Source organism: Cyanistes caeruleus, chromosome 7 (genome assembly GCF_971803275.1).
Source record: "Cyanistes caeruleus chromosome 7, bCyaCae1.hap1.1, whole genome shotgun sequence".
Lineage (NCBI taxonomy): Eukaryota > Metazoa > Chordata > Aves > Passeriformes > Paridae > Cyanistes > Cyanistes caeruleus.
In genome coordinates, this window is record NC_141707.1 from 6331472 (window position 1) to 6359131 (window position 27660).

General features: G+C 47.6%; 1 protein-coding gene and 1 long non-coding RNA gene across 3 annotated transcripts; one reads left to right on the top strand and one right to left on the bottom strand.

The window, feature by feature from the left end:
* On the bottom strand, positions 1-19722 carry ATIC (5-aminoimidazole-4-carboxamide ribonucleotide formyltransferase/IMP cyclohydrolase). Its single transcript, XM_086896296.1, has 16 exons — positions 19390-19722; positions 18808-18934; positions 17544-17620; positions 16467-16533; positions 14068-14156; positions 12665-12816; positions 12375-12531; positions 11061-11186; positions 10859-10966; positions 9546-9631; positions 8330-8419; positions 7380-7508; positions 6547-6639; positions 1719-1901; positions 746-901; positions 1-323 (listed from the first exon to the last, which is right to left on the bottom strand). The coding sequence occupies exons 1-16, from the start codon at positions 19409-19411 to the stop codon at positions 204-206; spliced, it is 1782 nt and encodes a 593-aa protein (XP_086752422.1). The 5' UTR covers positions 19412-19722; the 3' UTR covers positions 1-203.
* Positions 19527-27660, top strand: LOC147652159 (uncharacterized). Of its 2 annotated transcripts, XR_015288846.1 has the most exons (4): positions 19527-19807; positions 19887-19974; positions 20892-21034; positions 24236-27660. It is a non-coding gene; the product is annotated as an uncharacterized LOC147652159 (long non-coding RNA). The 2 variants fall into 2 exon arrangements; XR_015288847.1 differs by lacking the exon at positions 19527-19807 and having other exon boundaries at positions 20869-21034.

Below are 27660 nucleotides of genomic sequence, written 5' to 3' on the forward strand. Positions count from 1 at the left end.
TAGCTAACAACTGTATGTTTATTTGCAAAAGACACTGATTTTCTACACTGGAAGCCAATCTTGTACCACTTCCTTCTCCCTGAACACGGGGAAAGGCCTCTTCACAGTGACCAGCTCTTGCTAAGCACAGGCTGCAGGAGCCTCCCAGTTGCAGCAGTGACATTCAGGTCCTGACTGCTGGTGAGGCTGTGCCCAGAGAGGGCTCAGTGGTGGAAGAGACGGAGGTTGGTGTGGATGAGGGTGATCCCCAGCTCGTTGCAGGCCTCGATCACGACATCGTCGGCAGCCGAGCCCGACGGGGCGGCGATGAACTGCACTCCACTCTGCACAGACAGGGAGGAGTGCAAGGATCAGAGGATGGAAACCCAAAATCCCCCTCAGAAGAAGCTGGCAGTCCCAGTCTTTCATCCACATCCCACTGAACAAAGGCTTCCATCCCCAAAACTGCTCCTTTAAGGGAGCAGGAAGTTCTCTTCTGCTGCTCAGAAATAACCCTAAAATGGTTCCTCTGGAAGCCTTGGCTTGATATTCCTAAATGGTTTAATCAACTTTAATCCTCTATTCATCCCAAATCGACAAACTGAGTAATGACTGGATAATTACTGTCCCTGTGAGAGCAGTAACCACCAGGAACATCCTTCCCAGGATCTGCTATCCCAGTGCAGGGATTTGCTCAGCAGAGCACACAAAATGAAAAGCTCAGGCTGCACAGCCCTGGAGCCACCTGGCCCTGCCATGACCTTACCCGCTTGGCTCTGTCGACGTTATCCCTAAAAGGGAAGAAGGCATCGGAGCTGAGGGACACACCAGACAGCTTGGCAATCCACTGCTTCTTCTCTGCTTCCGTCAGCTGCTTGGGCACCTCTTCAAACAGGGCCTGCCACTTCACCAGGTCCTCATCCTGCAGGCACGAGATGCCAGCTCAGCCCCAGAGCACACGGCTGCCAGCACTTCCCTGCCAGGGGGGTGAGTGATGGCCCCTGCTCCGTGACTCTGCTGCTGGGAACTTCATACCAGGGGGGTTAAAACACCGCCACCATCAGCTCTTTCTGCATCCTTTTAACTCCTTTCCTCTCCTCACCACAGCACCTGAGGGATTACTTCTCTCCCTTCTTGAATTCCAAGATGCTCTGCCTTGGAATTTATGGATGCCAGCAGGCATCTGGGAGATGACTTAACCCATGACCTACAGCAGCTCTGTTTATGATTCACCTTCTGAAACAGCAACCGATCCAATTCTTACCCCTTTAAACAAGCAACTGCTCACACGGTGATTCACAAGGCTCCTAATCCAGCTCTTGGCTTTTGATACTTAAAAAGGACATGCTATTTTGTAATGGGGAGGTCAGAGGGATTCTGAGAATCCAAAGTGCCACACAAACAGCTCTGTGTGAGGAGGTGCCACTGACAGGGCAGGGAGAACTGGAACATCAGCTGGAGCTTCACCCCATCCTCACTGCTGGGAAGAACCAGGAGCTGAAGCCAAGCTGCACACTGAGGCACAGGGCAGGCTGCAGCTCTGGGGGCTGTGGGTGCAGCACGGGAGGGGCACACCAGGACACTTTGCCACAGGGCCAGTAAATGACCTTGGGGGGATCACCATCCTGGGCCCAGGATCTCTGGAGTCACCCCTTACAACACACACCAGCTCTAAGTGCTCCACAAAGGCCTGGTCTGGCAGGGGCTGAGCTGCAGGGGAAGCTGTGGGCAGCCCTCACCTCTCCGATGGTGTCGGTGACGTACTGATCGATGGCGTTGGAGATCTCAGCCCTCTTCACACCGGCCTTGAACTTCATGGCCAGCACACGGGGGTGGTGCCGCAGCCACCAGTTGTTGGCCTTGTCCCCAGCCAGGCGCGTGCAGTGGATCCGCGACTGCTGCCCCGCGCCCATCCCGATCACCTGCAGCACGGGGACAACAACATCAGAGCTATGGTCCACACAGGCTGCTAGGAAAGACCTCCCCCAGTTCTGCTGCTCCTCAGCCAACAGGGGAAACTGTAGGTAATTAGTGGGGGTAATCTGGGAAACGCCTGCATTCCCCATCCTGTCAATTGCTCACAGGGCCAGCTGTCTGCACTGCTAACTTCTACAGCTCCTTTGAGCTGACAGTCATGCTCAAAAGATTCATGTTCTTTCACCCTTCTAAACACCACGGCCCCAGCTGTCAAACCCTTAACCCCAGAAGAGCGATACAATTCTGGCTTCCTGCCTCTTCTGGAAAGGGGCACTTCAAGTCAGAGTGTTAATGTCTGAGCCCAAGTCACCCACGCACCATCATCTCTCCGCTGAGTCAGGCACACACAGCTTAACCACATCAGCTGAGAGGTGCAGCTTGTCTGGCCAGGCTGATAAGGAAGTACACCCACTGCTCACTCAGGAATGCTGGTCAGTGGCACCGTTACATCCTGTGAATTGTCAAAGCCCTGGAGATACCACACGTGCCCTATGCTGCCACCTGCCAGAATCCAGGCTTTCTGAAATAGCTGCTGCTAACCCTATCTAATAGCACTTGTGCTTGATCTCTAACACATAAACAAAATCCACAGTGGTTCCATCTCAAGGAAGCTGCTATGAAAATACAACTCTGGCTCAGCTTCTGCAGCCAGACCCAAACACCAGGGATGTCACACTTGGGCTGGTAACTTTTGTCCATCCTGGAGTCCCTCTTCCTACAGAGAGCTCCTGCCACTTCAGTCCAGAGACCTGACAGGAAACAAGTCTCTGCCATCATTTCCTGCTCAGCCACAGCTGAGCTGTTCCCCAGACTGCTCTCCAGGGAAATGGTGCTGAGGCTCCAGGTGCTGGCCAGTGCCTCAGAATTCCCAGCTCAGACTGGGACAGATGGTAAAGCCGTAAGTGGCAGGCTGCCCTCAAAGAAATGACTCATTTGTCTTCCCATTCATCAAGGCACAGTGACTTCACCTCTTACCAGAACCATAAAATGTTCTGCTGGATCCTGTTCCCCCAAGGAGCAAATGAAAGGCTTGGGCAGCTATCAGATATAATCTGCTGAGCCGTAACTGAAGTCATCAGCGTGTAATAAACCCACAGGGATATTTGTGGTAGCACGAACACTGAACAGATTCAGTTTCTCACACCTTAGTGGCACCTTCCCCCTGACAAACACTGCTGATGTCCAACCTCTGCTCTCAACCCACCCACTTAAACTTGCAGGGGACCCTGAACCCCAAAGGAGCCCGACAGCAGCTGCACACTGATGTGTTATCACTCCCACAGAGGTTCACCCTCCCTCCCTGCACAGAGGAGAGGGCTGGCTGTGTCCCACAGCACACCAGGAACTGCCACCCAGCCCTTCAGAGAGGGACCAGCAAGGTTAGGCTAAGGCAGGAATTTTTAGCTGGAGATGCAGATGTTGGAGAGCACCCCAACTGAGTGCTGCTACCAGGGGCCAAAATACCATGAAACATTGCCAAGTTTCTAATATTTGGGATGCCCTGTATCCTTTTCCAGCCAGAAAGGTGTCTCAATCTTCATCACATCCTTGTGAGCTGTGGCCTGGCACTGTGATGGAATAGAGTTCTCTGCTACCTGTCAGCATCCAAGAAACTTTCTAAGAGAGCCTTTTCCTTTCCTCTGTGAACAACACAAAATATTTCACGTTTTTTGTGACCTGAATTTTGTTAAGAGATGAATAACTAAATTTTGGCTTGTATTTGAAAACTCCAAAATGGCAGGGACTTTGTACTTCAGTTGATCAAAGTGATGCAGCCTGTAAATTCTTCACGAGCACCCCCACACCTACAGAAGTTTATCTGTAACACTGGCTCAAGCCATTGTTTTGCCTTTCTTAAAGCACAGGTTTTGATGGAACACTGCTGGGGAAGATTTCCTTAATCCAGCCTGGAATTTCTGGTCTAAAGAAGAGAAATCAGTAGGTTGAGCTTCTGATTTAATAACACAACCTCTAGACTCGTTCCTGCATCTCCCCTCACACTGGCCTGTACCTATTCCCTGTCTTTTCCACTTTTATAAAATCCTTCTTCCTACACCTCATCACTCCCTGCCCCACATGGTACCCCCTTCCCCCACACAAAAAAACACCTTTTTGAGCCAAAACCTCAAAATGCTCCACAAAGGAGCCATTCCCCCCCGCTCTTCTACACAAAAATTAATTATGTTTCTTTCAGAGCTTAATCTCCTGGGAATCCAAAAGTGCTTAAGCAGAGCCTATTAAGTGTGAGCAGTGAAAGGAGACAGCAGCACAGGGTGAGTAGAAAAAAAAATAATAAAATAAATCACTTAATAGAAAAAAGACTGGGTGAAAATTAAGAATTACTTGACTAAAAACACTTTGGTTCACAGGAGAGTCAAACACACTCCATAGCTGGAATGCTGTGCAACAGCACGGAGTGGATGAGATGGATAATGCCCAAAGGACTCTTGCAAAATGATCCAGACTGGTCTGGGTCTACTCAGATTTTCCCTGGATAATGAATGAAAACAAAAATCCCAAAGACACTTGGAAATATAAAAATCTAATAAAGGACTTGACCACTGGGAAGACAAACAAAACAGTGAAGTCACTGGGAAAGCATAAGGTAAATTAACAGGTTTTTCTTATGCTACCATACAGAGAATAAAGAAATAGTAATTTTAAATTGCTCATTTAAAACATGATGGTGTCATTAAAGCAAGCGTAAATCAACGTGGTACAAGCTGAAAGTCAGCCAGAACAAGTGGAAGTGTTTATTGCAATTAGTGGCAGCTGGCTTCCAGCAAATTAAGTGACACTCAGGTCCAGAAATGCTTCCCACTCCAGACTTTCCTGGAATGTACTAACACAGCTGCCTTGCTGGAGGGGCTGATCCACCCCTGAATCCAGTGGTGCCAGACTTAAACATTCTGGATGTCTCATACACCAGTTTTCCTAGGCATCCCCATTCCTTAGGGATGCTGTGAGGCTGAAATAACCCCTGGAAAACCAAAATCAGTGGGACTGAAAGCAAGCTGGACTTCCCAGGCTTGGCTCATGCCACCCAAACCATGTCAGATCCTGGAAGAGGAAGGTGCTTCCCACATGAAAACCTGCAAGCCACTTCTGCAGCCCAGCCAGCTAAACCTCCCTGCCTGCCCAGGCTGCTTCTCCCTGCTCCCTCCTGCCCTCTCCCTTCCATGTGGTACATCCATTACCACACACACTCTGGAAACATCTGCAGCACCACGCTCAGCCCAGACTTGCAAAAGCACCGGGGAAATTGGAAATTCCTGCTGTGATGAGGGGAAAGCAGCAAAGACAGCGACACCTTTGTTCTGGGGCTATGAGATCTAACACTGCTGAGTGCAGAGAATCATTTAAAAGCAAAAAACAAGCCAACATGAAGCAGAATAAAAGACAAATGCTGGATCTCCAGAGACATCTTCTGAGGAACTACACAGCCCACGACCCCAGGAAGTCCTGTGAGACAGCACTGCAGCGTTTTCAGGCTGTACAAACAACCTGACAAACACACATCAGCGCCAATGCAAGGAGAGCACTGCAGCTCGAGCTCAGTCTCTACCTGTAGGGTTCACTCTTTGATCCATTTTGCTCATTTATGATGTACCAAGCTCAAAAACATTCTCTGTATTTTTTCTTCTGTATTTCTTTTAAGTAATCCAAGCCTACTGAAAAACTTCCATGGAGAGCAAAGAGCCAGCTAAACAGCACCATTACAAGAATGATCTTCTGGCTAACAGTACAACTTTCAATACATTTACACCAACTTTTAGGTAAATTATTTAGGCTGAACACCTGATGACAACTTGGAAAGAATGGACATTTTTAAAATTCAAGATCCAAACTGAAAGAGGGTAAGTTTAGGTTAGATACTAGAAAGAAATTCTTCCCTGTGAGGGTGGTGAGGCCCTGGCACAGGCTGCCCAGGGAAGCTGTGGCTGCCTCATCCCTTCAAAGTATCCAAAGCCCAGTTGGACAGGGCTTGGAACAACCTGGGACAGTGGAAGGTGTCCCTGGCATGGCAGGGCATGGAATGAAATGAGCTTTGATGTCCTTTCTAGCCCAAAACCACAGTGTGACCATATGATTCATAATCTCAATATGCACATTTGATAATGTCCCTATAAATTCCAACATCCATCATCAGCTTTTTAAAAAATATATAATCACGGAGAACAGAAGATTTTTATTGTCCCAGAAGGGTGAAAATAAGAAAGCTTATCCCATCTTTCTATGGAAAAAGTGAAAATAAAGAAGCATTTGGTCAGAAACCAGCTGAGAAACCTACTGTAATTTCCAAAGGCTCTACATTGACTACAGCACTCCCTGAGAAAAATGATGTTAAAGAACAGAGTAGTTAGAAAGAGATGACTCAAGGCTGCAGTGCAGAAGCACTTCAGAGCTTTTCCAGCCCCAGCATAGAAAGAGCCAGCCCTGCCACCACCATGAAAAAATGACAGCAAGGTTTTGAAGCAGCCTCTTGAGCAACAACTGTTCTGCACAGCACTGTGCAGGGCAGCTCCTCTGGACCTGTTCAGCAGTTCCCTGTGTGCTGGAGGGTTTCCCAGGCCTGCTGCAGTTTCCTACCTGCCCATCCTTGGCATAGCAGACAGAGTTGGACTGGGTGTACTTGAGAGCGATGCTGGCCACGATCAGGTCTCGGACAGCAGCCTCGGGCAGCTGGAACAGAGCACCACTGTCAGTGCCACCCTGACACCCATGCTACACCCCCAGCCATCACAGTTACTGAAAACAATTGTTTTGTTCAATTACCAGCAAATTTTGTTTAGATTAAACCCCATAAATGATTGGTTTGGCAGCTAATCTCCCAGAGAGATCAGGGGTAAGACTCAATCTTAGTGGGTTCCATCACTGGCCTTAAGCCCAAAATCTCCTCTGCATTTACTGTCATTAGATGTGCTCACAGGCAAAAAACAGGACCACAACAATTAGAACAGCTCCCAAAATCTGTACTATTTTTAAGTTCCATTCTTAATTTATGGAAACTCTTTTCATTACCTCAATATTCATTACCTGCTTCTGAGCCCGTGACTAATCATGCGCTCATTAATGTCTGTTTTTTTAATGAGAATGAGGTCAGAGACAAAGAAATTACTGAAAACTTTCTGGTGATGTGGGCTCCAGTTGCTGAGGACTAGCAGCCAGGCCAGAGTTTATACAAAACCATGCACACAAAAGGGTGATGTAAACAATGAGTCAGGAGATGTGATGGATCCTTAGCACATGGATGTCTCACCATAAAAAACTGCACACAGCAGCTTCTTGTTTCCAACGAGTATTTACAAACACTGTGGTAAAGTCTGAGACAATGGGAAAGGTCCAGTGGTAAATTCCTTGATGAAGGCACAGCTGTTCATTCATTCCAGGTGTCATTAAGCTCATGTATCTCCCACACTCACGTTTTTATTCTTGGTGACAATGTTCTTGAACAGCGAGCGGTCGATGACCGCGTTGTTCCTCTTCTGCATCAGGTTCAGGCCATAGATGGTTCGGACCTCCAGGTCATCGGGCTCATAGTGAGGATCCATCTGAAAGCCAAACACAGGCCAATAAAACACTTCTGGACCAAAACCTACAGTCTTGTAGCTTCCACACAAAGGGGAAAAATATGCACACACACACAGAGCCTTCCAAAGGCAGGCAGGAGTATCTGGAGCTGCTTCCTACATGCCTCAAGGTACAACTCCCAGCCCTCTGTGGAATTCAAGGAGCAGTGAATGTGATTTATTTATTCAGATTTTTGGGAGCCCTATCTGAGGCTTCAGACAGGAAACAACCCAGACTAAGGTGACTAAATAGGAGCGTGCACATGCTTTATGTGCTTTTCCTAATCCAATGAAATGTTTTAGACCAACTTTCCTTAGCATTTCTCTGCATTCAGCCCTGATGATGCAGGCTTCACCAATATGACCTCATCCTTGCAAAGTTAATTGAATTCCAGGAGGTAATCAGCTGCCATGACTGTCTGCAATTTCATTCTTTCTTGCCTGAAGCACCTGAGCCATCTTCTCCAGCTCCCCTGGCAGCTACACTACAATTGCAACTTCAGCTAAGCCTTGGATTTTCTTTTTGTGATGTTACAGAGAAGTTCTCTGCTCATTTGTCCCTCAGAGACAGCAGAAATAGGACCTGACAGCAATCTGTGATCCATGATTCATGTTCACCAAAACTGATTTTGGATTCCCAACAATCCCTGCAGGAACTAGAAAGGCAACCTAACACTGCCTTGACCACATAATATTAATATTGCTTGACAAGCATACTGGCTACAGCATGTGAAGGTGCATCATCTCAGGTCCAAAGTGTCTGTGCTTCCAGCTTCATCCATGATTGGAGCAGGGGTACAAACCTGGAGGACACAGTAAGCACCATTCTTCTTTTTGGAAAGGATTTTGAGAGCTTCTTCCTCATAGCCAGGAGCCACCACACCATCAGACACCTGCAACACACCGAGATTTCAGCTTCTGCCAGAGAAAAATGAGATGGGGTCTAAGCCTGAAAGCTCCACCAGGCACTTCCCTGCACTAAAGACACCTCTCTTGAGGTCTGTCTGTATCCTACAACAGCAAAAGCACTGTTACAGTATGGGTTTCAGTCCTGGGGAAAAAAAACCCAGCATAGCATTGTGAGCTCTTGGCAGAAGTTAGGAAAAAGCACCCCACATCCCTCTAATCAGAATGGAACTAATAAGTAATATCCTCCTCCAGGGGGAAACAGTTTGACCATGACATCCCCACTTCTCAGCCCTAACTGTAAACATGGCTTTAAAATCCAATAAATCCTCATTTCAGCAGTGATACTCTTGAGGAGGCAAAAACACTGGAAAAAGAGCTGTTAAGAGCATGGAAACTGAGAGTTTACATTCATCAGTGCTGTGAAGCGATACACAACTTTCACATTTGTGACTTAGTGTGGGTAAGGTTTTTTTCATTTTCAGCAGCACTGTACCAAGTGCTACCCTCACAAACCAGCTGAATATGTTCCTTCATTTGTTTGACATCATAAAATCACAGAATGGGTTGGTTTGGAAAAGGCCACCTCACTCCATCCTCCTGCTGTGGACAAGGACACCTCCCACTAGAACAGGTTGCTCCAAACCAAGAGATTCTGTGATTCTAAGGAAAAAGCACAGCTTTTGGGAAGGGGATAAGCCTACATCTAAGTGGCAGGCAGCAATCTATTTCCAAATTCCTGCCTTGGGCATGGGGCTGGCCATCAGCATTGCAGTCCTTCACTTCTCCCATGACAGCTGCTCAACCAGACACTTGTGACAGCCTAACCAGGGCTCCTCTCCAGAGGTTTGCAAGCACCTCGTGGAAAGCAGCATTGCCCAGCTCTGCTATTTCACACAGCCAGGTGCTAATTGGTAAGGGAAAAAAAAAAAAAACCACATTAAAAGACCAGTGTAAATTCTGCATTCTGGATCAGAGGATTAAACAAACAGCCCAGTCAAAGTCTTCCTGGTAAAATGGGTCAATTTCCAACAAAAAGGCTGTCACAAACCAATGGCTGCATGTGAAAAGGTTCTCCTTGATACCCTGGAATGATTTGCTGCTGTCACTGACCTCTCTGGAGATGATCTTGGCAGTAGCCACGTCGCAGATATCAGACAGGGCAATGAAGTCACCAAAAGAAGACATCCGATCAGCACCTGAAAAATCCTGATTTTACTCATTTACCAAACTCTACAGCACCAGACAAAGAACTCTTCACTCCTACAGTCCAGTCAATTGCTGTGAGAGCTAAGATTTTAATCCCACAGCAAAAATAACCAAAAAAGAGGCCATAAAAGCAACAAGGATGAAAAATCCTACCTCAAACACATGGACCTTTATATATTCCCATAGTTCAGATATTCTTCCTTCTTCACTGCCTCTGTCAAAGCTCTAACTCTGTAATGACTACCTCCAGCACTGCAAGCAGCTCAGCTGTACCCTTGGTGGCAAGAGGACAAGGAGAGGCAAGGATCACACAGAAAGATTTTAGATGGGAGACAGTTGGAAAAAAAGAGGAAAGCTTTTAGATGGCTATGCTCCCACCTGGCTTTTCCTGCAAGAAAGCAGACCCAGAAATGTAGCAACTTTTATTCTTCTTTCTTTTAAAAATAAGTATTTTCCATTTAATGGCATAGCTAAGGTGAAATCAATTCCCATCACAAATGCTCCACTACTCAGCAAGGTCAATTCTTCTGTCCCTGCCATTCTAAGGCTTTATATTTTCAGCAATCATGCAATGGTTTTGTGAGAGCAACATTCAAAGGTGGTCTGTGAAGAATGAACCCAAGCCAATATGCTCCTTATCAAGTCTGCCTTGTTTTTTGAAATCTGTGCAAATTTTCTAGGAATGCCTTGGAAAATGACAAATGTAGCAAAGTATCTCAGCTAAGCAAACTGGTTTTGTTTACTTGTTTTAACTTTTTTTTTTTTTTGTGAGATCTGAAGTACAAAAGCTTTAAAGAAAACCCCACCAAGTATCAGACAGAAACATCTCTACTCAAGTTAAATATTCCTGAGCACCCCAAAGCTGAGCATGCTACCAGCACTGCTGTTTATCCAGATTCTTTAGTCAAAGCCCCACATAGTTATGTGTGTATGTACAAATCTAAATTTAAAAATACATCATCTTACAAGGCTTCTATATTCACCAAGGAACAGAATCCAAAGTGGTTTTTGCTCTTTCAAACCACATACAAGGGCTGCTCTCTTGGAAAGCAACTTCTGATAGGGATTCAGGAAGATCCTTATGGAGAAAACCCCTCTGGAGGAGGAGTATGGTGCAAAGGGAAGAGCAGGAAGAGCTGAGGATGCTGCTCAGGTGCTGAGCCCCGAGCCCAGCTCTTTGGACAGGCTGGTTTGCTGTGGTTATTTGGAGCCCTCACCTCTGCTCCGGGCGTAGGCAGAGGCCAAGGGCGTCAGGGTCTTGTGGAAGTCGTGCACCATGCACACTTGGGCCTCCTCCTCGCTGAGTGGAACTCCAACAGCAGCACCTAGTGGGAAACACGAGCCAGGGCACTCCAGCTGCTGGTGCCTGCCCCAGGACCTGCCCACACAGCCGGGGGAGGGGGGCACGTCCCACCCTACCTGCGGGACTGACGTGCTTGAAAGAGGCTGCGGCCGGAATGCCCAGCGCCTGCTTCAGCTCCTTCACCAGCTGCCAGGCATTGAGGGCATCGCAGAGGTTGATGAACCCGGGAGAGCCATTCACCACTGCAAACACAGCACATGGACACATTGAACAAACCCCTCTCCCCACAGCCTGGAGAGCCAGCAGAAGGGGTTTCTCCCAGAGAGCACTCAAATCACTACAAATTCTTCTTGTTCAATGCCCCTGGCTCCTCAGCAACTGGTGGAGTGCCCAGAAACCCACACCAACAGAAAAGGCCATTTTAAGGTCTGCTCTCAAAACGTTTTGCTCTGGCCCTGAAAGAAGAACTGCTCGTACTGACATGGCAGTACTGTGAGCATTTCAGAAGACTGGAGGAGAAAAGATCATTTTAACAATAATCCACATCCAGAAGGAGTGAGCACAGCATTGTTCTGCCACCATACCGGGAGGCAGACCTGCAAGCAAATCAACCTCCAGTGCAGAAACAGAAAAGCTTCCTAAGAAGTCCCAGAGTTGAAAAGGGGAAAATGCTGCAACACAAAGTTTCACTGCTTATTCAGCAGGACAATGCCCACACACATTCAAAGCAGCCTCAAGAACAAGAGTAGCCAGACTCTCTCTCCAAAACAGGGGTTTCCCCTCACTACAACAATCCTGTGGCAAGTGGCACACCCTGAAAAACGGCAGAGAGACACATCAGACCTGTCCCAAATTTGTAAGTGGGGCCAGTATCCCTTCCTGCCACCACCAACAGCAGGTGCAGCATTCTACAAACCCAAAGTAATAACTCTGCTCAAATCCACCAAAGAAAGACAAAAAAAAGGAACAAAACCAATTCAGGCCTAGAGAAAAATAGCTTGGTTTCTAGGGAGAGTAAATAGTGACACAAAAAAAATGGGAAGATACTAAACAAGGAAAATGGCAAATAGAAAAACATCTTAAAAGGATGATGAGGTTTTCCTTTGCGAAGTCTGGATCTAATGTCAAGCAGAAAGTACACTACATAAATCTGTTCAAAGTATCCTGGACACACAATCCTACAGCAACAGAGAACACAGAGCTGCAATTGGTCTTGTGGGGCTCAACAAAGCAGCTTTCCTGTCTCATACAGCTCATCTTTTAACTGCAAAGTTAGCACTACTCAGTAATAAAGCAGCTGTGAAGACACTGCTGGCCATCCCCTGGACTAAGGCACAACATGGTCTTTCAGTTTCAAAGACATGTCCAACCACCTCCATTCCCAGCTATCCCAGAGCTCCCTCCTGGCCAGCACAGCCCCAAGGCCTCACCTGTCAGGGGCAGTTTGGGCCTCGTGGTGTAGAGCTGAGCAGGACTCTGGTGAGGATTCATGCCATACCTCAGGGGCAGCTGTGACACTCCCTTGCTGTACTCCTTCCTAAAGTAGTCAGAGATGGCTGCATCGTACTGAGCAGTGTGGGTGAAGGCCTGGGGACACAATGGGGGACACTTGTCAACTTAGAAACATCAACTTACAGAGGATTTGGTGTTTAAAGATGTAAAGAACCTCTTTTAACACGAGCCTGGCCCAGCTCCTTCACGGCAGGAAAACGTGACCAACCTTGAGAGCCAGCAGCCGCCGGGTTTCCATGGCAGTGTCTTTGTCCCTTGATGCTGCCATCTCTTTGGCCACCGCAGCGTAGTCTGCAGGGTCACACACGACTGTCACACGGGCGTGGTTCTTGGCAGCTGCCCGCAGCAAGGCCACTCCCCCTGCAAGAGAGGGGCAGGCATGGAGCACTTCCCTCCTGGACACAAGGGACGTGCAGCATCGATCCTTTGTGCCAGATGAATGTGTCCCCTCCCTCCAGCACAGAGAGGGCTGAGAGTGCTCTTCAAAATGCCCAAGGCTGGTGAGTTTGACTCAATCTGCTGGTGAAGGTGCACACTGACTGGGCTTGGCAGACCCAGACAGAGCTGCAGGGGTGAGGGAAAAGGATGTGCAACTGGGGCAAGGATGTCTTCCAACAGCACAGCCACATCCCAAAGATGTCTGTCCTTACACTGCCTTAACCACCATCCTCTGCACACTGGGTCTGCAGAAAGATTTGCTTTCACGCTGCCACACAACAGAGGTTCCCAAATGTCTCTGCAAATAATAATGAATCTTGCCCAGGTCCTCTGTGTGAGATAAAATGCCACACTTCTCCCTTCAGTCTTGACTGCACTGCTTTGCAACTCTTTAAATCATACAGGGTACTAGGCTGCTGCAAAGGAAAAGTAGAGGCTGGCACTGCTTCATGCAGAGCGAGTATTACTCCATAAAACATTTAATAGAGAGCTCTGCTGGGCATCATTTGGACTAAACTACTGCAAGAAAATCCAATCCCAATCCAACCACATGGCAGAGAACCGTGCCCGTGCTGTTCACAGGCTGCCAAGCAGAGATGCTGCAGAGAAGGCACAGCAAGCCTTTGGGGTTAATAACTAGCAGCAAGAGAAAACATGCTAATGCAGGTGTCCGTGCTTCCCAGCTCAGCTCCTGAGTACTCTCCCACACATTCACCCCTTTCCTTCTAATGCCTTCCTGCAGTGAAGTTCTCACCCATCCTCGGAGCACTTTCAGTGGCTCAGCTCTGCTCTCCAAAGCTCATGTTTTTTTTACATTTCTATTACACTGTCAGGCTACAGAAGAGGTTTAGTCTGCTCTCCATGTTTCAGCAGGAAGCATGGTCCACCTGGCCCTTCCTAGCAGAGCCCTCAGGCCCCTTCTTTACAGCAGTGCATGACTTGCCCCTCGTGCAGCGTGCCTTGCCAGCCTGTTATTGCCATTTAATTGCTTAAAAGCAAGGAGGCTTACCCAGCTATGCCTTCAGCCTGCTCCTTGTAGCTCCTGAGCTCTTGAGCAGACTTCCTTTACAGGTGTGCAAAGACCACCAAACAAAAAGAGAAGAACTGAGACCACTCAGAGTTCAGAAGCATAGAGAATGTCTGGAAAGCAGATTTGCCCTCCCTTTAACTTACCAATATCAATCTTTTCCACTGCGTCCTGTACAGTCACACCGGGAGAAGACACGGTCTTCACAAAGGGGTACAGATTGCACACTACAACTCTGAGAATTGAGGGGGAAAACTGGGTTATTCAGCAAGAAATAAAAGTGCCAAACTGGGCATGGCAAAGCACAAGATGTCACCAGTGATTTTATGGTCTCATCTCTCAGATCAGGGACCAGCATAAAATCCCGTGGCCAAGAGTGGTGCTCAGCCCAAGGGCAAGTGATGGTACAGTGTACTGTGACATTCCAGCTGAACTCCGTGTATCAAACAATGTCAGAACCACAGTCTACAGCAACCAGATTAAAGGAAGAGCTTCTTTAAATAGATGTGCCTGAAATAATATATGTTTAGTGATTTTGGTGCACAACCTGAGCCATTTCAAAGGACTTCAAAGTGGGCTCTCAGCAATACTGAAAATGGGCATCCACCAATTCTCAAAAGACAGTAACTATCCAAGAAAGGTCCATTGCTAACAAAGTACAATCAATCCAATTTTCCACAACTTTTCCAAGAACATAAAGTGACCTACATGTCACCTTCTGGACTTTTAAAATACCAACAATATATGGAACCTGAGTGTGCAGCCCAAATGCCATAAAGCCTCTGCAGCACATGAAAGCAGGGGAGAAAATTGACTTTTCCCTCTCAAACCCAGACCAGACCTTACTGGAGTTAGTTTTTCCATCTGATCTAGAAGCAGCATGTATTCCAGCAAGCATGATGTGTTAACTTGCCAGCCCCATCCTACCAGAGCCACAGCAACTGCAGTGAAACGAGGGATTTGTTCTGACCCTCACAAACAGGGGTTTTAATCCAATGGAATTAATTTTCTCTCTTGATCTGAGTACCTGAAGGTATCAAACTCCAAGGTGTGCTCAGTGTGGCATGGAACTGCTGTGATGAGTACCCTTGTGTCCAACTTATAGCATTCCTTTGTTCCCACTCCATGTGAACTCCAGCAGAAGGGATGATAAGTTTCCAGTATGGCTTTCAGCACCCCCTGTGTCTCTAAATTTCTTACAATGTCTTTCATTGTCTCTTCTGTTTCTAATGCCCCGTTCCCCCCCTCAATCCATTCATGCTCCTGACCTGTAGCAAACCATCAGGAATCTGTGGACTTTAACACTGCTAACGCTTTTATCTGTGCAAACCAAGACAATCGGTATCAGGCTTTCCTTCATTGACTTGCATATGCAAATTTTATGCAACTATGCAAAGGCAGTCCTGCTGAGGATCAGCTACTTTTGCTTTTTTGCAAGAGAACCTGAATCCAAATTACCAGTCTGGATGCAAGTGCACCATAAGTCATTGATGCAAGGGCATGTTATACCCCCTGCAATTCAGCAGAGCCTGCTTTAATATGCAGTGTGCTCTGAAGAGCCACCACTGCTGAGCCGTCTAAGAGGATTCCTGTGGTTTTAAATTTCAGGTTTTCAAATTCAGCCCAGAAATCCATCCATCAGTTTCTAAAAGTAATTTTAAAACTCCAGATGCATTCTGGCCCACAGTCATACTGTACCTCCAACCCTGGCTACACCTACAACTTGCTATGTCCAGCTCAGCCATTTGTTTCTGAACCAGGAGCTACTCCCTGATGTACAACTGGTTATTCACATGCAGTAGCTGGGTGTTAATATAGTTAGTTATATATATCTCCCAACTGCCCTGTGTGACTCAACTATGTAAACACATTCTAACAAAAAACTGGAAAAAACCCCAAACTTTGGTACATTAGTGCACAAACTTTGTTACTTCAGCTTCTGGATGTAGCTCACTTGCTCCCAAGACAGCTCTCAAAGTTTAAGTTTTCTGTCTCTTTATCTGTGTGTTTTCTGTCTGAACAAACGCTGTGTTCCTGACCCATTTTCCAAGTCTATTCTTTATTTATGTGTTGAAACTCAGTAAACATTATGCAAATATCAAAGGGTATATTTACTAAGCAAGCATTTCAAAATCGGGAATTGCCATCTGATCAGACACATGGAACCAACCTGAGGGAAGATGAGCCAGCTTCAAAAGTACTGCACTCGACTCTGCAACACGTGTAACATGGCCCTATCCTGACTCTGGATAACGTGTCAGAATTCCCAGGGACCCAGAAGAAATTCAGACCTCTGAGTTCCCTGTGGAAATCACAACGTAACTTTCTTGTTTTAGTTTTCTCTTACTACAAGTGGTGAAGAGGCGCCTGTAGAAAATTATATTTTTAAATCTATAGCCTGTCCTGCCAGGGTGAAGAAAGGAGACTGCAGATCTGCTGGTCTGTAGAGCTTACAATCCCTGCTGCTCCCCTTCCTTGGTGGTGACTGGGCTCTACTGTTGGTTTTTGATTACTGATGGATTGCATCACGTGCCCCAACATTTACCTTACGAGGCTGAAATCCTGTTTCTTCATATCAGCATTATCCTCTGGAATATTGCGAGCCAAGATGCCTAGTTACAAAAAACAGTGCATCTTCATTAAAAAATAACTAAATTACCAACAGATGTTTTTAATTCAGCATCTCACTTCACACTGTGCTTCTGTGCTCAGAGCCTTTCTCTCTTAACTTTTTCATTTTAGTTCAGACAGCACCCTCAGCCCCTGCTCCTTTATTCCACTTTACAGAGCCTTTGGCTGTTCAAATTCCATGCCAACAGGTATTCTTCCCCCAGTGCTAAATCCTAGAGTATTCCAAATAATGACCAGCAACCTCAACAGTGGACATTCTAAGCACTCGCTTGCTACCCTTGAAACACTGAAACCATCATCAAGGACTTCATGGGAGAGAAAAAGGGCACCTGCCCTATGAGACAAGGGAAGCAAGAGAGCATGAGCAGTGTAGGTGGCTGGTGGGGTCTAAGAACTCCCAGAAACATGAGGCTGACAGGCTGGCACAGTGTGAGGGACAGCACAGTCCCGGGTTCAGAGTCACGGGACATTGTCTCCAGCCCTCACATACGATGGGCAACAGGTTCCACTTGAGGTGCCTCAAGCACAGCAACAGGAAATGAAAAGAGCAGATGGATTAATGTGCAGGCAGACCAGTTTTTAGAGATCCTCCCTGCTGAAGACAAGTCAGAGAACATCAGAGCATGCAGAAATCAGCCCTAAAGCCTACATTATTGTGTTCCTTGCGCTGCACACCCACAGGTCCGTGGAGCTCCCTGCCCCAGCACATCTGCAGCTGACTTTGCAAAGGCATTTACAGAGAAGCTCTGTTACTTATAGCCCCGGGGAAAGAGCTCTGCTAACTGCAGAGATGCCAGCATAGCAACAAGGAGGTAATTCAGCCACCCTGCACTTCACCCCATGGCTTTTCACCTCTCCTTCTGTTCCCAGAGAAAACCTGTTCTCATTACTCGGTTCTTCCACACCACCCTTAAAAAAGGCAGCTGTTAACAACTCCTTCCCACCCTCCCTGCCCTCTTTCAGACTGAAAGATGTATTAGCAGAAACATACCAGCATGGACTGCAGGATGAAGGGTTTTCACACGCCCACCCAGCATCTCAGGGAAGCCTGTCAGGTCCGAAACATCTCTGCCCAAAGAAGAAAACAGCACAATAACAGATGTGCCATACTGACTTCACCTAGAGGCCGAATGAGCCAAACCAAAGAAATTGTACAGATTTCACTACATAACCTCCCTATGCCAAAGGGGTAACAACTGCTTTTCCCATGGCTGAAAACAGAGCTCGTGGGTCACACCCAACTAAGCAGTACGGCTGTTTCTTGAATACACCGGAACAACCAAAATAAACACGTAATTTTGATTTGACCCCAACTCAAAATGGAGAATGGAAAAGAATGATAGAAGAGAATGATTATAGAGAGAATGAAAGGCCATGTGGAGGTGCTCATCCTCCCAGCTTAGTTTCACCACTCCTTGTGACTGTTTAGGTTGATAATAACAATAATGAGAGATGGGGAAATGTAAGCACCCTTCGCTTCAGGCTTCACTGACAGCACAGCCAAGGAAGTTGGAGAGACACAACCAAGTACTGGGTAACAGTGAGCTCTGGGGGTGATGTAGATTTGTGCTGATGTGTCTCAGGGGCCAACCACTGAATTCACAGGGAGCAAAAATGGAGTCAATCACCTATCCTGCCAAGTAATTGACATTTTTTTCACCATTGCACCGAAACCTGTTTTCATTTGGCCAGAGCTCTTTTTTAAATCACAGCATGGAAGAAACCAGAACAGATTTCCCCAGATTCATGGGCTAAAACAGCCAGTGACTGTACCTGACCTTCTTCCAACAGTGGATGCACAACTCTTAAAGGCTCTGTCTGCATTAAGTGATCGTGCTTGGAAAATTATTTGTGACCAGTGAACTCCAGCAAGCTTCAACATGCTCCTGACATATCAGTGCTGTCCCAGGACCAGGCAAAGATCAGCTCTCACCTGGCTGTGAGGAGCTGCACTCAGGGCAGATTATGAACATCAAAGTAACAGATTATCCCATGGAAACAAAGCTGGCTCAAGGCAGAATCCCAACAAAAAGCTTCAACACCTCTCTGCACAGTAACACTCATCAGCCTCAGCCAACCCAGGGCAAAAAGGCCCTGAAGTTTGCTTTGGGGCAGGGTTTTCTTTTCTTTTTTCAAAGGGAAGACATGCTTTCAGACCGGTTTTCACTCAGTTTTCTTCACAGAGAGAACAATATAAGCAACCTCAGGGCCCAAAAGAGCATTTTTGGTGGTGATGTACAGGAGAGTGTGTGTACCTGACAGGCAAGCCAGCATCCCTCAGGGATTTGGCTGTTCCTCCGGAGGCAATTAAACCCAGGCCAAGCGAATTCAGGCTCTTCGCAAATTCCACCAGGTTGGTCTTGTCAGAGACGCTGAGTAAAGCTGGCAGGCGGGAAGAGCACGAGTGTTTAGGTTTTAACAGCGGAACAGAAAAAAACGACAGGATTAAGCGAGTGAAGCTTTTATAAGCTCCGTAGTTTAGGAGTGTATGCGGTGCCGGGGGAAGGGAGCACCAGAGCCTCGCTGTTCCCCTCAGGGGAAGCCGCCCCTCAGGCGAGCCCCGAGCCCTGAGGGCCTCGTTCCCAGGGCGGGCCCGGGCGCCTCAGCGCCTCTCCGCCGCCCGAGCCCCGCACCGGGAACGAGGGACAGCCGGCCCGGGGGGCACAAGCAGCGCCTGCCCGCCCCCGGCACCCCGAGCGGGAACCAGCGCTGAGGCGCCTTCCGGGGCCGCCCCACCGAGGCGAAGCGGCGGCCATTGCGGGGCACCGCGGCGGCAGGGCACCCCCCCACACCCCTCAGGGACACCCTCCCCGCGGCCATCGCTCGCCCCGCGTTACCGAGCTGCTGCCGCGCGGCCATGGCGCCGTCGGTGGGTGCAGGAGGGCGCGGAGGCAAGGAAAGAACGAGCGGCGGCGGCCCGGCGGGATTTGGGCGCACGGGGGCGGGAGCCGGAGGGGGCGGCCCGGGCGGGGCGGGGAATGGAGGGGGGCGGCGGTGCCCGGGTCGCGGGCATGTGTTTCTTGAGACACACGTGTATTTTGAGACACACGTGTTTTTTGAGACACACGCGTGGCCTCGGGGTGAGACAGCGGGGCTGCGGTGCCCTGGAGGGTGAGGATGAGCCGTGGATCGCGGGTGTTCCCGCCGCGCTTGTGCTCAGTGCCTGTGTGAGCACGATGTGGGCGCACCGAGCGTACAGAGACTCACACACATATACAGGATTTTAGGTGCTGGGAAACCCAGCTTAGCACATAGGTGAGAAATGAGGTGCAGACGAGGCAATACCTCTTCACTGTGGAAGGAAGTGCAGTAAGGATCATTAATTTTTTTCCAGGAGTACTGACAGGAGTTTCATCTGTGGAAAGTCCTCTCGCAGAGCTTCCACACGGGCAGAGGCAAAACACTCATTTACCAGGTCTGAGGTAAAAAATCATTTGCAAATAGTAAAACGACTCTTTATTTATTTTTTAGTTGTCTCCATAAGGGGAGCTACCAGGGGGAACTTTTTTTCCTCTGTGGGCCTCCAAATTTCCTGATACTCCTTGCAAAAGAGCTTTGCTTGTTTTCCTGCTAGCCTGTGGTTCACAGGTAGCATCGACTGAACGTGTTGGCTTTAAATGGTTAAAATCTGTGCTGTGCCCCTGTACACCCCAGCAGGGTTTAGCTGCAGCTCAGTGCTTTGCAGGTAGAGCACTCTGCAGTTAATTTGCAGCACAAGCCCTGTCCCCACCTGGTAATATCGAATCAGCAATAGTGTCAGCATAGGCAGGCCCCTGAGGCATCCCTGCCTACTTCTGTCACATTTTCATCGGCCACACAGGTGTTCATTGTACACCTGCAGCTCCCAGAGCACTCAGACCGCATTAGGCTCTCCACTAGCATTAAAAAAGAAGGAATAAATGGAAGTTTTTAGCTCTTGCAGGCAAAAAGGGTGGGAAGTGCAACGCAAGTGCAGCTGCAAGGCCCAGACACTTGGCTGTTTTGATTTGTGAGTCTCTGGGATTGGGCAGTACTTACTGTCTGTGTAAGGAAGAGTCAAGCCAGAAATACCAAACATACTGCATAAACCCAGTGTGTGTATTACTCTCAGCAGCAGCTAGTGACAAGCAGTAATAAATTACTTCTCAGGAGGGTGGCTGGGGCCAGATGAAAATATACTGTTTAACTGGTACATGAGCAATATCGTTAGGAAAATACACACACCTTGGAGAGAATAAAAGTTGTGCAAAGAGTACAGCTGAGGTGGGCTTTGGTGATGATTAATGTATGAGCAAATGAACAATTTGACAGAGCACTGCATTTTTATCCAACGTCAGAGAGTGACTGTGTGTTCCAGCAGGATGTCTGGTGGCCCTCTCAGCCAGTGCACAAGGACAGGGACGCTGCTGCCTTCAGACAAACAGTGGGAGGGACATTATCAGGGTCAATAATGGCATTGGCTCTGTTGCCTGTCCAGCAGTTCATTGTCCCTTGGCACCTGAGGTGAGATTTCTGTTTGCACAGGAGTGGCAGGGGGTGGTTTGGGCTTAATCTCTGTCCCAGCACAGGAAGGACATGGAGCTGGGTGAGACAGTTCAGAGGACGTCACCAATACAATCAGAGGGATGGAGCACCTCTGCTATGAGGAAAGGCTGAGAGAATTGGGTTGGTCACCCTGGAGAAGAGAAGGCTTTGGGATGACCTGACTGTGGCCATCCAGTGCCTGAAGGAGCTGACAAGAAAGATGGAGAGAGACTCTTCACAAGGGCCTGGAGTGACAGGAGATGGGGGCAGATTGAAAGAGAGCAGGGTTACATTGGATATTGGGAAAAAATTCTTCCCTGTGAGGGTGGTGATGCCCTGGCACAGGTTGCCCAGAGAAGCTGTGGCTGCCTCATCCCTGGAAGTGTCCCAAGACCAGGTTGGACAGGGCTTGGAGCAACCTGGGACACTGGAAGGTGTCTCCCTGCCCATGGCAGGGGGTTGGAACTGGATGATCTCTAAGATCCTTTCCCACCCAAACCATTCTGTGATTCTGCATCCGAGAAGGGATGTTCTGGCTGTGTGCTAGAGGGGTGTCTGGATTTGGATGTGATTGATGTGTCCTGGTTTGGGGATGGCTTTGCAGGGAAATCAGACAGTCTGCCTCCCCAGAGGTTTAGTTGGGCTTTATATATCTTCATTTTAATTGGTTTTGGTGATGTTTAAAGGGTATTCAAATATCCTGTGCTCTGCTCATGTCCCATCATTTATTCAATATGAATGAAGTCTCATTGGAGCTTTTTCCTGGTGTTTTAAAGCATTACAGAAGCTCATCCTGAGCCAAGAATGCAGTAACATCATATTGGAAATAATGGGAAGAGGTAAATGCAAGAATTACAAATACCACATTAAGGTTATTTCCAAATCATACTAGGGCCTACATCCAAGAAAGAAAAATCAGGCTTAATAAGCACTGTGCTCTGCTGTGTTAATAAGGAGAAGTAAAAAGAGGATGAAGCTGAATAGAGGCATATAAAAGGGATGGTGTTGCTGGTGTTAGGACAACACCCTAGTTGTTCCCTTCTCTTTAGGATGTATGGAGCAAGTGATGTTTCTTAGCTTGGCTCAGAGTCTCTGTTGTGAGTCTGTTTTCTGTTGTTGGGTTTTTTTCATGTAGCAGACCAAGAAGAGTATAGACAAACAGGTCAGTCTGGCTGTTGATTGATTTGTTAGGGTCGGAAGCAAACAAGGTAGGATTCTCCAGCTACCTGCAGCTGCCTGTGGGCTAGCAGAGGGTGGGCTGGGCCTGCCAGTGGACAAGGAAGACCCAGCCAAAAAGTAGGACTCCATTCAAAGTGGATGTCCATGCCTGGCCTGGTTTGGGGCTTCAGAGATGAAGACAAGTGGTGAGCATTATACCAGTGGTCTGATGTGGATCTTTCTTACCCCAGGAAAGGTGTCTTATCATCACAAGGCTGCTTTGGAAAAACACGTTATTGTGGGCATCTCTGCCTGTATGAACACAGTCCTCAGCTTTGAAATTCCCCATCATACCAAGCTTATCTTCCTCAGCCAGGCCCTGCTTTCATTTACCTCCCTCCCCACGCCTTTCCTCAACAACCCCCTGCCTCTGCCATGCTCTGTGTTGCCCTCAAGCAAAGGTTGTGGTATTCAGCATGATGTAAAACCAGTACATCTCAGTCCTACTCAAACTCCTGTTTTCTTCCCTGGCAGTTATTTAAGTGAGAAGCAAGGAAGAATATTGTTCTGATATCTCCTATGTCCCTTGAGGATGCTGTTTGCCAGGCGCTGGGCCTGTTTCTCCAGTCTCCCAGAGACCACAGCCTTGCAAGCACTTATCTATGCCCCTTACTCAGTATTATGGGATTGCTTACTGGAGAGGCCTCAAGTGCCCTGTCTCAGATGCTGCACAACCGTAGAGATGAGAGTGGAATTGAATCCAGGCTGCTTCTCAAGGGTTACTGCTATAGGCAGACTTCTGGTTTGTCTGCTGTTTGCTCTCGGGGTTCATAAGAGCTTCAGGGTAAAATCTTCTTCCAGGAGAAAAAGGGCTGGTAAGTATTGCTCTGTTGAACCTTGTTCAAGGGCTGCATCATGCTGCCTGTGCCACTCACTATGAGTTAACTCTGGGGTAACTTCAGCACTGAGCTGATGAACAGGCTGGCCAGGAGTGTTCCACAGTAACAGAGAGGCTCAAGAGCCCTGATGCATTTTGAGTTTCTGTTTCAGCCCTTATCAGCTTGGAGCAGCTTTGTTTTACTGTGTTCCTCAGAGGTCCCAGTTAAATCACATCCGTGGTGTGTCGACTGTCATTGTAAATCCCTGCTCAGGGTCCCACAGAGCTGCTGAGGTGACAGTGAGCCTTTAGCTGAAGTTCAGAGACACCAAAGAGCTCTGCACGTTCAGTTTGACCTGGGATGTGAAGGTTACATCCCCTCTTCACTCACCAACACCACTGGTCGGTTTTCCCAAACCTGTGACATCAGTGTCTAATGCTTTTCCTGCAAAAGAACCAATTTCCTTGTAATAGAATAAATAGTGCAGATTTCAGCCTGAGTTATTCTCCTAATGCTCTGGGTTATGAATGGGACCCAAAGGTGCATGAACTGAAGGACGATTTATTTTCTGAATGCTCCCATTCCTTTCCTCCCAGAGGCTGGTTCCTAGCCAGGCATAGAAGGAAAAATAATACCAAAAAAGTAAGAAATAGTTTCTCTTGCTGGCGACTCAGTGCCTGCTCTATGATCTGAACCCCACATGTAGGCTGTGGCTGAATGGGTGTTTGAAAATGCAAATACGGGGTTTGCAATAAAAAAAAAAAAAAATTTCATCCACTTTGAGGTTCTTTGCCTTGTCAGGCTATTTGTGTGAAAGGAAGAATTCCCAGAGAAAAGAAAAAAGGAGGAAATAATTTTGTTTGGGTATTTTTGCTGTAGGTGTGAATAAATTATTTTTTTATCCACCGATACCAGGCTGCTTTACCTTTTCACAGCAGCATGGAATCCCAGAATGGTTTGTGTTGGAAGAGGCCTCAAATCCCATTTCATTCCATCCCCTGCCATGGGCAGAGGCACCTTCCACTATCCCAGGTTCCTCCAAGTCCCGTCCAACCTGGCCTCGGACACTTCTAGGGATGGGGCATCCACAGCTTCTCTGGGATATTGAAATCACTGATTGATCGGTGTCTCCCTTTGCCCCCAGCTCTTTGGACAGCGGTGTTTGTGTGGCTGGGTGAGAGGGCTGCTGCCGGGACAGCTTTCCTGCCGGGATCCCGCCGGGATGCTGCCAAACGTGCAGAGAACCGGCTCCCACTAGAGCGCGCTAGGGCAGTTAAAATGGAGCTGGTTTTCTGCTGGCATCAGGGTGCTTCCATCAACCATGCCTTTGTAAGGAACGGCACTTGTGTTTTTCAGCAGGGATTCTAGCTAAATTCCCCATCTTTTGAGTACGATTTCCCTGGATGAGTGTGCGGCAAAGCCAGCTGTAGCTGCCTTAGAGCACTGAGGTTTGGGCTGGCAAAAACCTGTTGGAAGATCCTGGCCTGGACAGAGGGCAAGGAGAAGCTTTATCCTCAAGCCCCGTCTCATCTCACAATCCCTTTGTTTGCTGCTCTGTAAGGCAGAGGAAGTGGAGATCTTTGCAGAACTTGGACATGGACAGGAGTCCACCTCAAAGTCCCATTGTTGGTCTGCTGCTGTCAATTGTGCATTTTGAAGCTACCCCTAACAAACTTGCCCATCTTCAGAGGAGAATTTCCTGCCTCCACCCAGGCTCTTAAAACCCTGTCTGCTACCCTCGTTTGCTTCATGTTTACTTAATTAGCCAGCTGGAGCATAATTCCTTTCATGATCTATGGTCTAATACATAAAGATGACAGTGACATGAATCTTGGCTTAGGTTTCAATTTGCATGTTAATTCATTGTGGTTCCCCAGATAGCTGGAATTTGCTCCAACAGGATCTGGGAGAAGATGAAATGGGCTCCTGTGTCCCGGCGAGAGCCCGGAGCGATAGGTGACATAGTTTTACTGTCCACCAGGCACCATCTCTTGCAGATCTACAGCAAAAAGCAAAGCAAAGGTGAAAAGCAAAGCAAAAATCCTAAATGAGGAGAGCAGAGTCATGGCTCTGGTAGCTGAGAAGCATCTGGAAATCAGTGGAGCCTGGTGAGAGAGCCTGCGCAGATTAAGGAGGAACAGAGTGATTTTACACAGCAATCCAGCCCCAGCCATCTCTGGTTCACAAAGCCCTGGACACACTTATCTAGAGAGGAGAGAGACTCCAGGCAGGGAGGAAACAGTGATTTCCCTCAGTGGGAGACAAGCCCACGTTGGCTCTGAAGGGTTTAGGCACAAACCCCATCACTCCATGGGACTCATCTTTCTGTCTGACATCCAGGAGCTGGCTTGGAGGGAAGGAAATGCTGCGAGCCTACGTTCAGTTCCAGCGCCGTGGGGAACCACGGGAACGCTGTCAGGCTCACAGGAGACTGACAGCAAACACAGGCTGAGCTGCCATTTTCCTGAAATGCCTGAAAAAACAGCGGCTTGCCAAAGGTGGCACGAGGAGGCTCTCCTGGAAAGACAGCCATAGGTGGTTATTTATCTGTTATGTTAGAGCTAACTGAGATCCCCACCCAGGAGAGCTGAGATCCAGGATAAAAACAGGGCTTGCCGCAAAACCCTGTGAGCTGAATAGAAATCATGGCTAAATAGGAGGATGGGAAGAGAGACAGAGTTGTGTGAAGAGGCATGGCCAGCATCACACAGCAGGCAGTGCCACAGCCAGCGAGGCTTGGAGCAGTCTCTAGCTGGCAGATGGGTTTAGTTGCAGCAAATCATCCATTTTCAGATTTTGCTGATTTTACACAGTCTAATTTTAATAACAGAAGAAAAGAGTGAGACTTTCCTTCATAAATCACTTGTTCCCTTTTTTCTTCCCAACTAACTGCACTAGGTAACTGTATTTTGGGCTTAGAAACATGGATAACATTTAAATGAAGAATTGTGGGGACAAAAAATTGAAAATAAATGTTGTCTCTTCTCTGTGTTCAAAACCCAATGGCTTTGGATTCTCCAGGAGTTTCTTGAGCTTTCTGAAAATGCTGTTATCCTGTATGCCCTGCATTCATAATCAGTTGTGGCTCCTTCTTTCTGTTCTGAGCTTCTTTGCTCAGTCTTGAGTCACAACAGGACAAATTTTGGCATTTCAAAATCATCTTCCTGATGCTTTATGGCTACAAAAAGAAGGGTCCCCCGCCCTCCTCCCAGAAAACACTATTAAATCAAGCCTTTTCATTTTTCACCTCAATCAAAGCCAAGTTTTTCAGCTTTTCATTAAAAACCAAGTATTTGAAGTTGTTCAGGAGACCTTAAAATGAACATTTCCAGGTTCTAGAATAAACACTGCCATTTTCCAGATACAGCTTTTCAGGAAAGTAGGATTTAATCATGTAGCTTCTTTTCCATTAATATTTTGAGCTAGCTTGGTACAGGTCTAGATTTGGGAAATGTGAGGTTAGGATAATCCTGTGCCAATTCAGTGAAGGGTGTTGGTGTTTCCCTGCATGAAACAGAGGGAGGAAAAGCCTGTTCACAGTTGAAATCTCTCGGTGAAAAGCCCTGGGCAGGACCCAGTTCCATCAATCCCGCGCCTGTGTTCATGTGACAAATCCACCTGGAAGCCACAGGGAGTCTTCAGGATGGGGATGACAAACACCAACCCCTCATTAGGCAGAGCTGAGGCAGGTACTAATTAACCTGGAGCTGCAGTGGTGCTGCTCGTGCCTCATGTCCCGATGATTCCTGACTCTCCTGAGGCGAGGGCAGGATCAGCCTTGGCTCTGCTTGGTGCAGCTTTCCTCCACCTTTTCCTCCACCTGCCTCCGTGAATTTCAGGCATGGAAATTGTGTCCCTGTGCCCATCTGTGCTCAGTGGCTCTGGAGCCACTGGAGCTTTAATTGTGTGGAGCTGTTTTCCTGAGCTAAATTGGCAGACGGATGGGGGTGACAATTTCGGCCCCTTATGAGTTTGGTGGTAAAAACTGAGCCTGGGACTCAGGCCAAGGCAGCAGGGCCAGAGGGAATTTAATGGCACTTCCTGCAAAACACTGCTACAGACTTTCAATTGACTTTCTTCAATTTGCCTAACTAATGTCTTCTCCAACCCTGCTTTTTAATTCATGATACTGTCATCAATCACATAATTATGACCTCATCTCATTCTCTGTTAAGACTTGGGTGACAAATAAGGACAGGGTCACACTTCAGTTTGTGTTGCTTTGTTTTATTGCCTAGATGAAAAGCAGCAAACATGCTGGGGACAGAATTCCCAAAACATAAAATTCTGCTGACAATATGCAACATTTAGCTATTTCTGGAGAGCTGTTTTTTATTTTACTTTTTGGTTGGCTGGTTTTATTTACACTGTTTTCCACATAAATACACACCTTGTCAGTCCTGGGAACAGACTCCTTTTAGCTCATCTCTTGAGCACACATGAGCATCATAACAAACACATGGGGAGAAGAACTATTCCTCCAGGCAAGAGGCAGCTTAATCCAGTATGTCAGATAAAAATCCTTCAGATAGAATATGGGAAGTTCTTTTATAGATTAACCACTGCAAA

Coding starts and splice junctions, on each gene's coding strand:
- ATIC (XM_086896296.1), bottom strand. CDS start 19,411: ATGGCCGCGCGGCAGCAGCTCG. Junction 14,157..16,466: donor CAGGATTTCAGCCTCGTAAG/GTAAATGTTGGG, acceptor CTCAATTCTCAG/AGTTGTAGTGTGCAATCTGT. Junction 1,902..6,546: donor GCTATGCCAAGGATGGGCAG/GTAGGAAACTGC, acceptor CCCGTGCTGCAG/GTGATCGGGATGGGCGCGGG.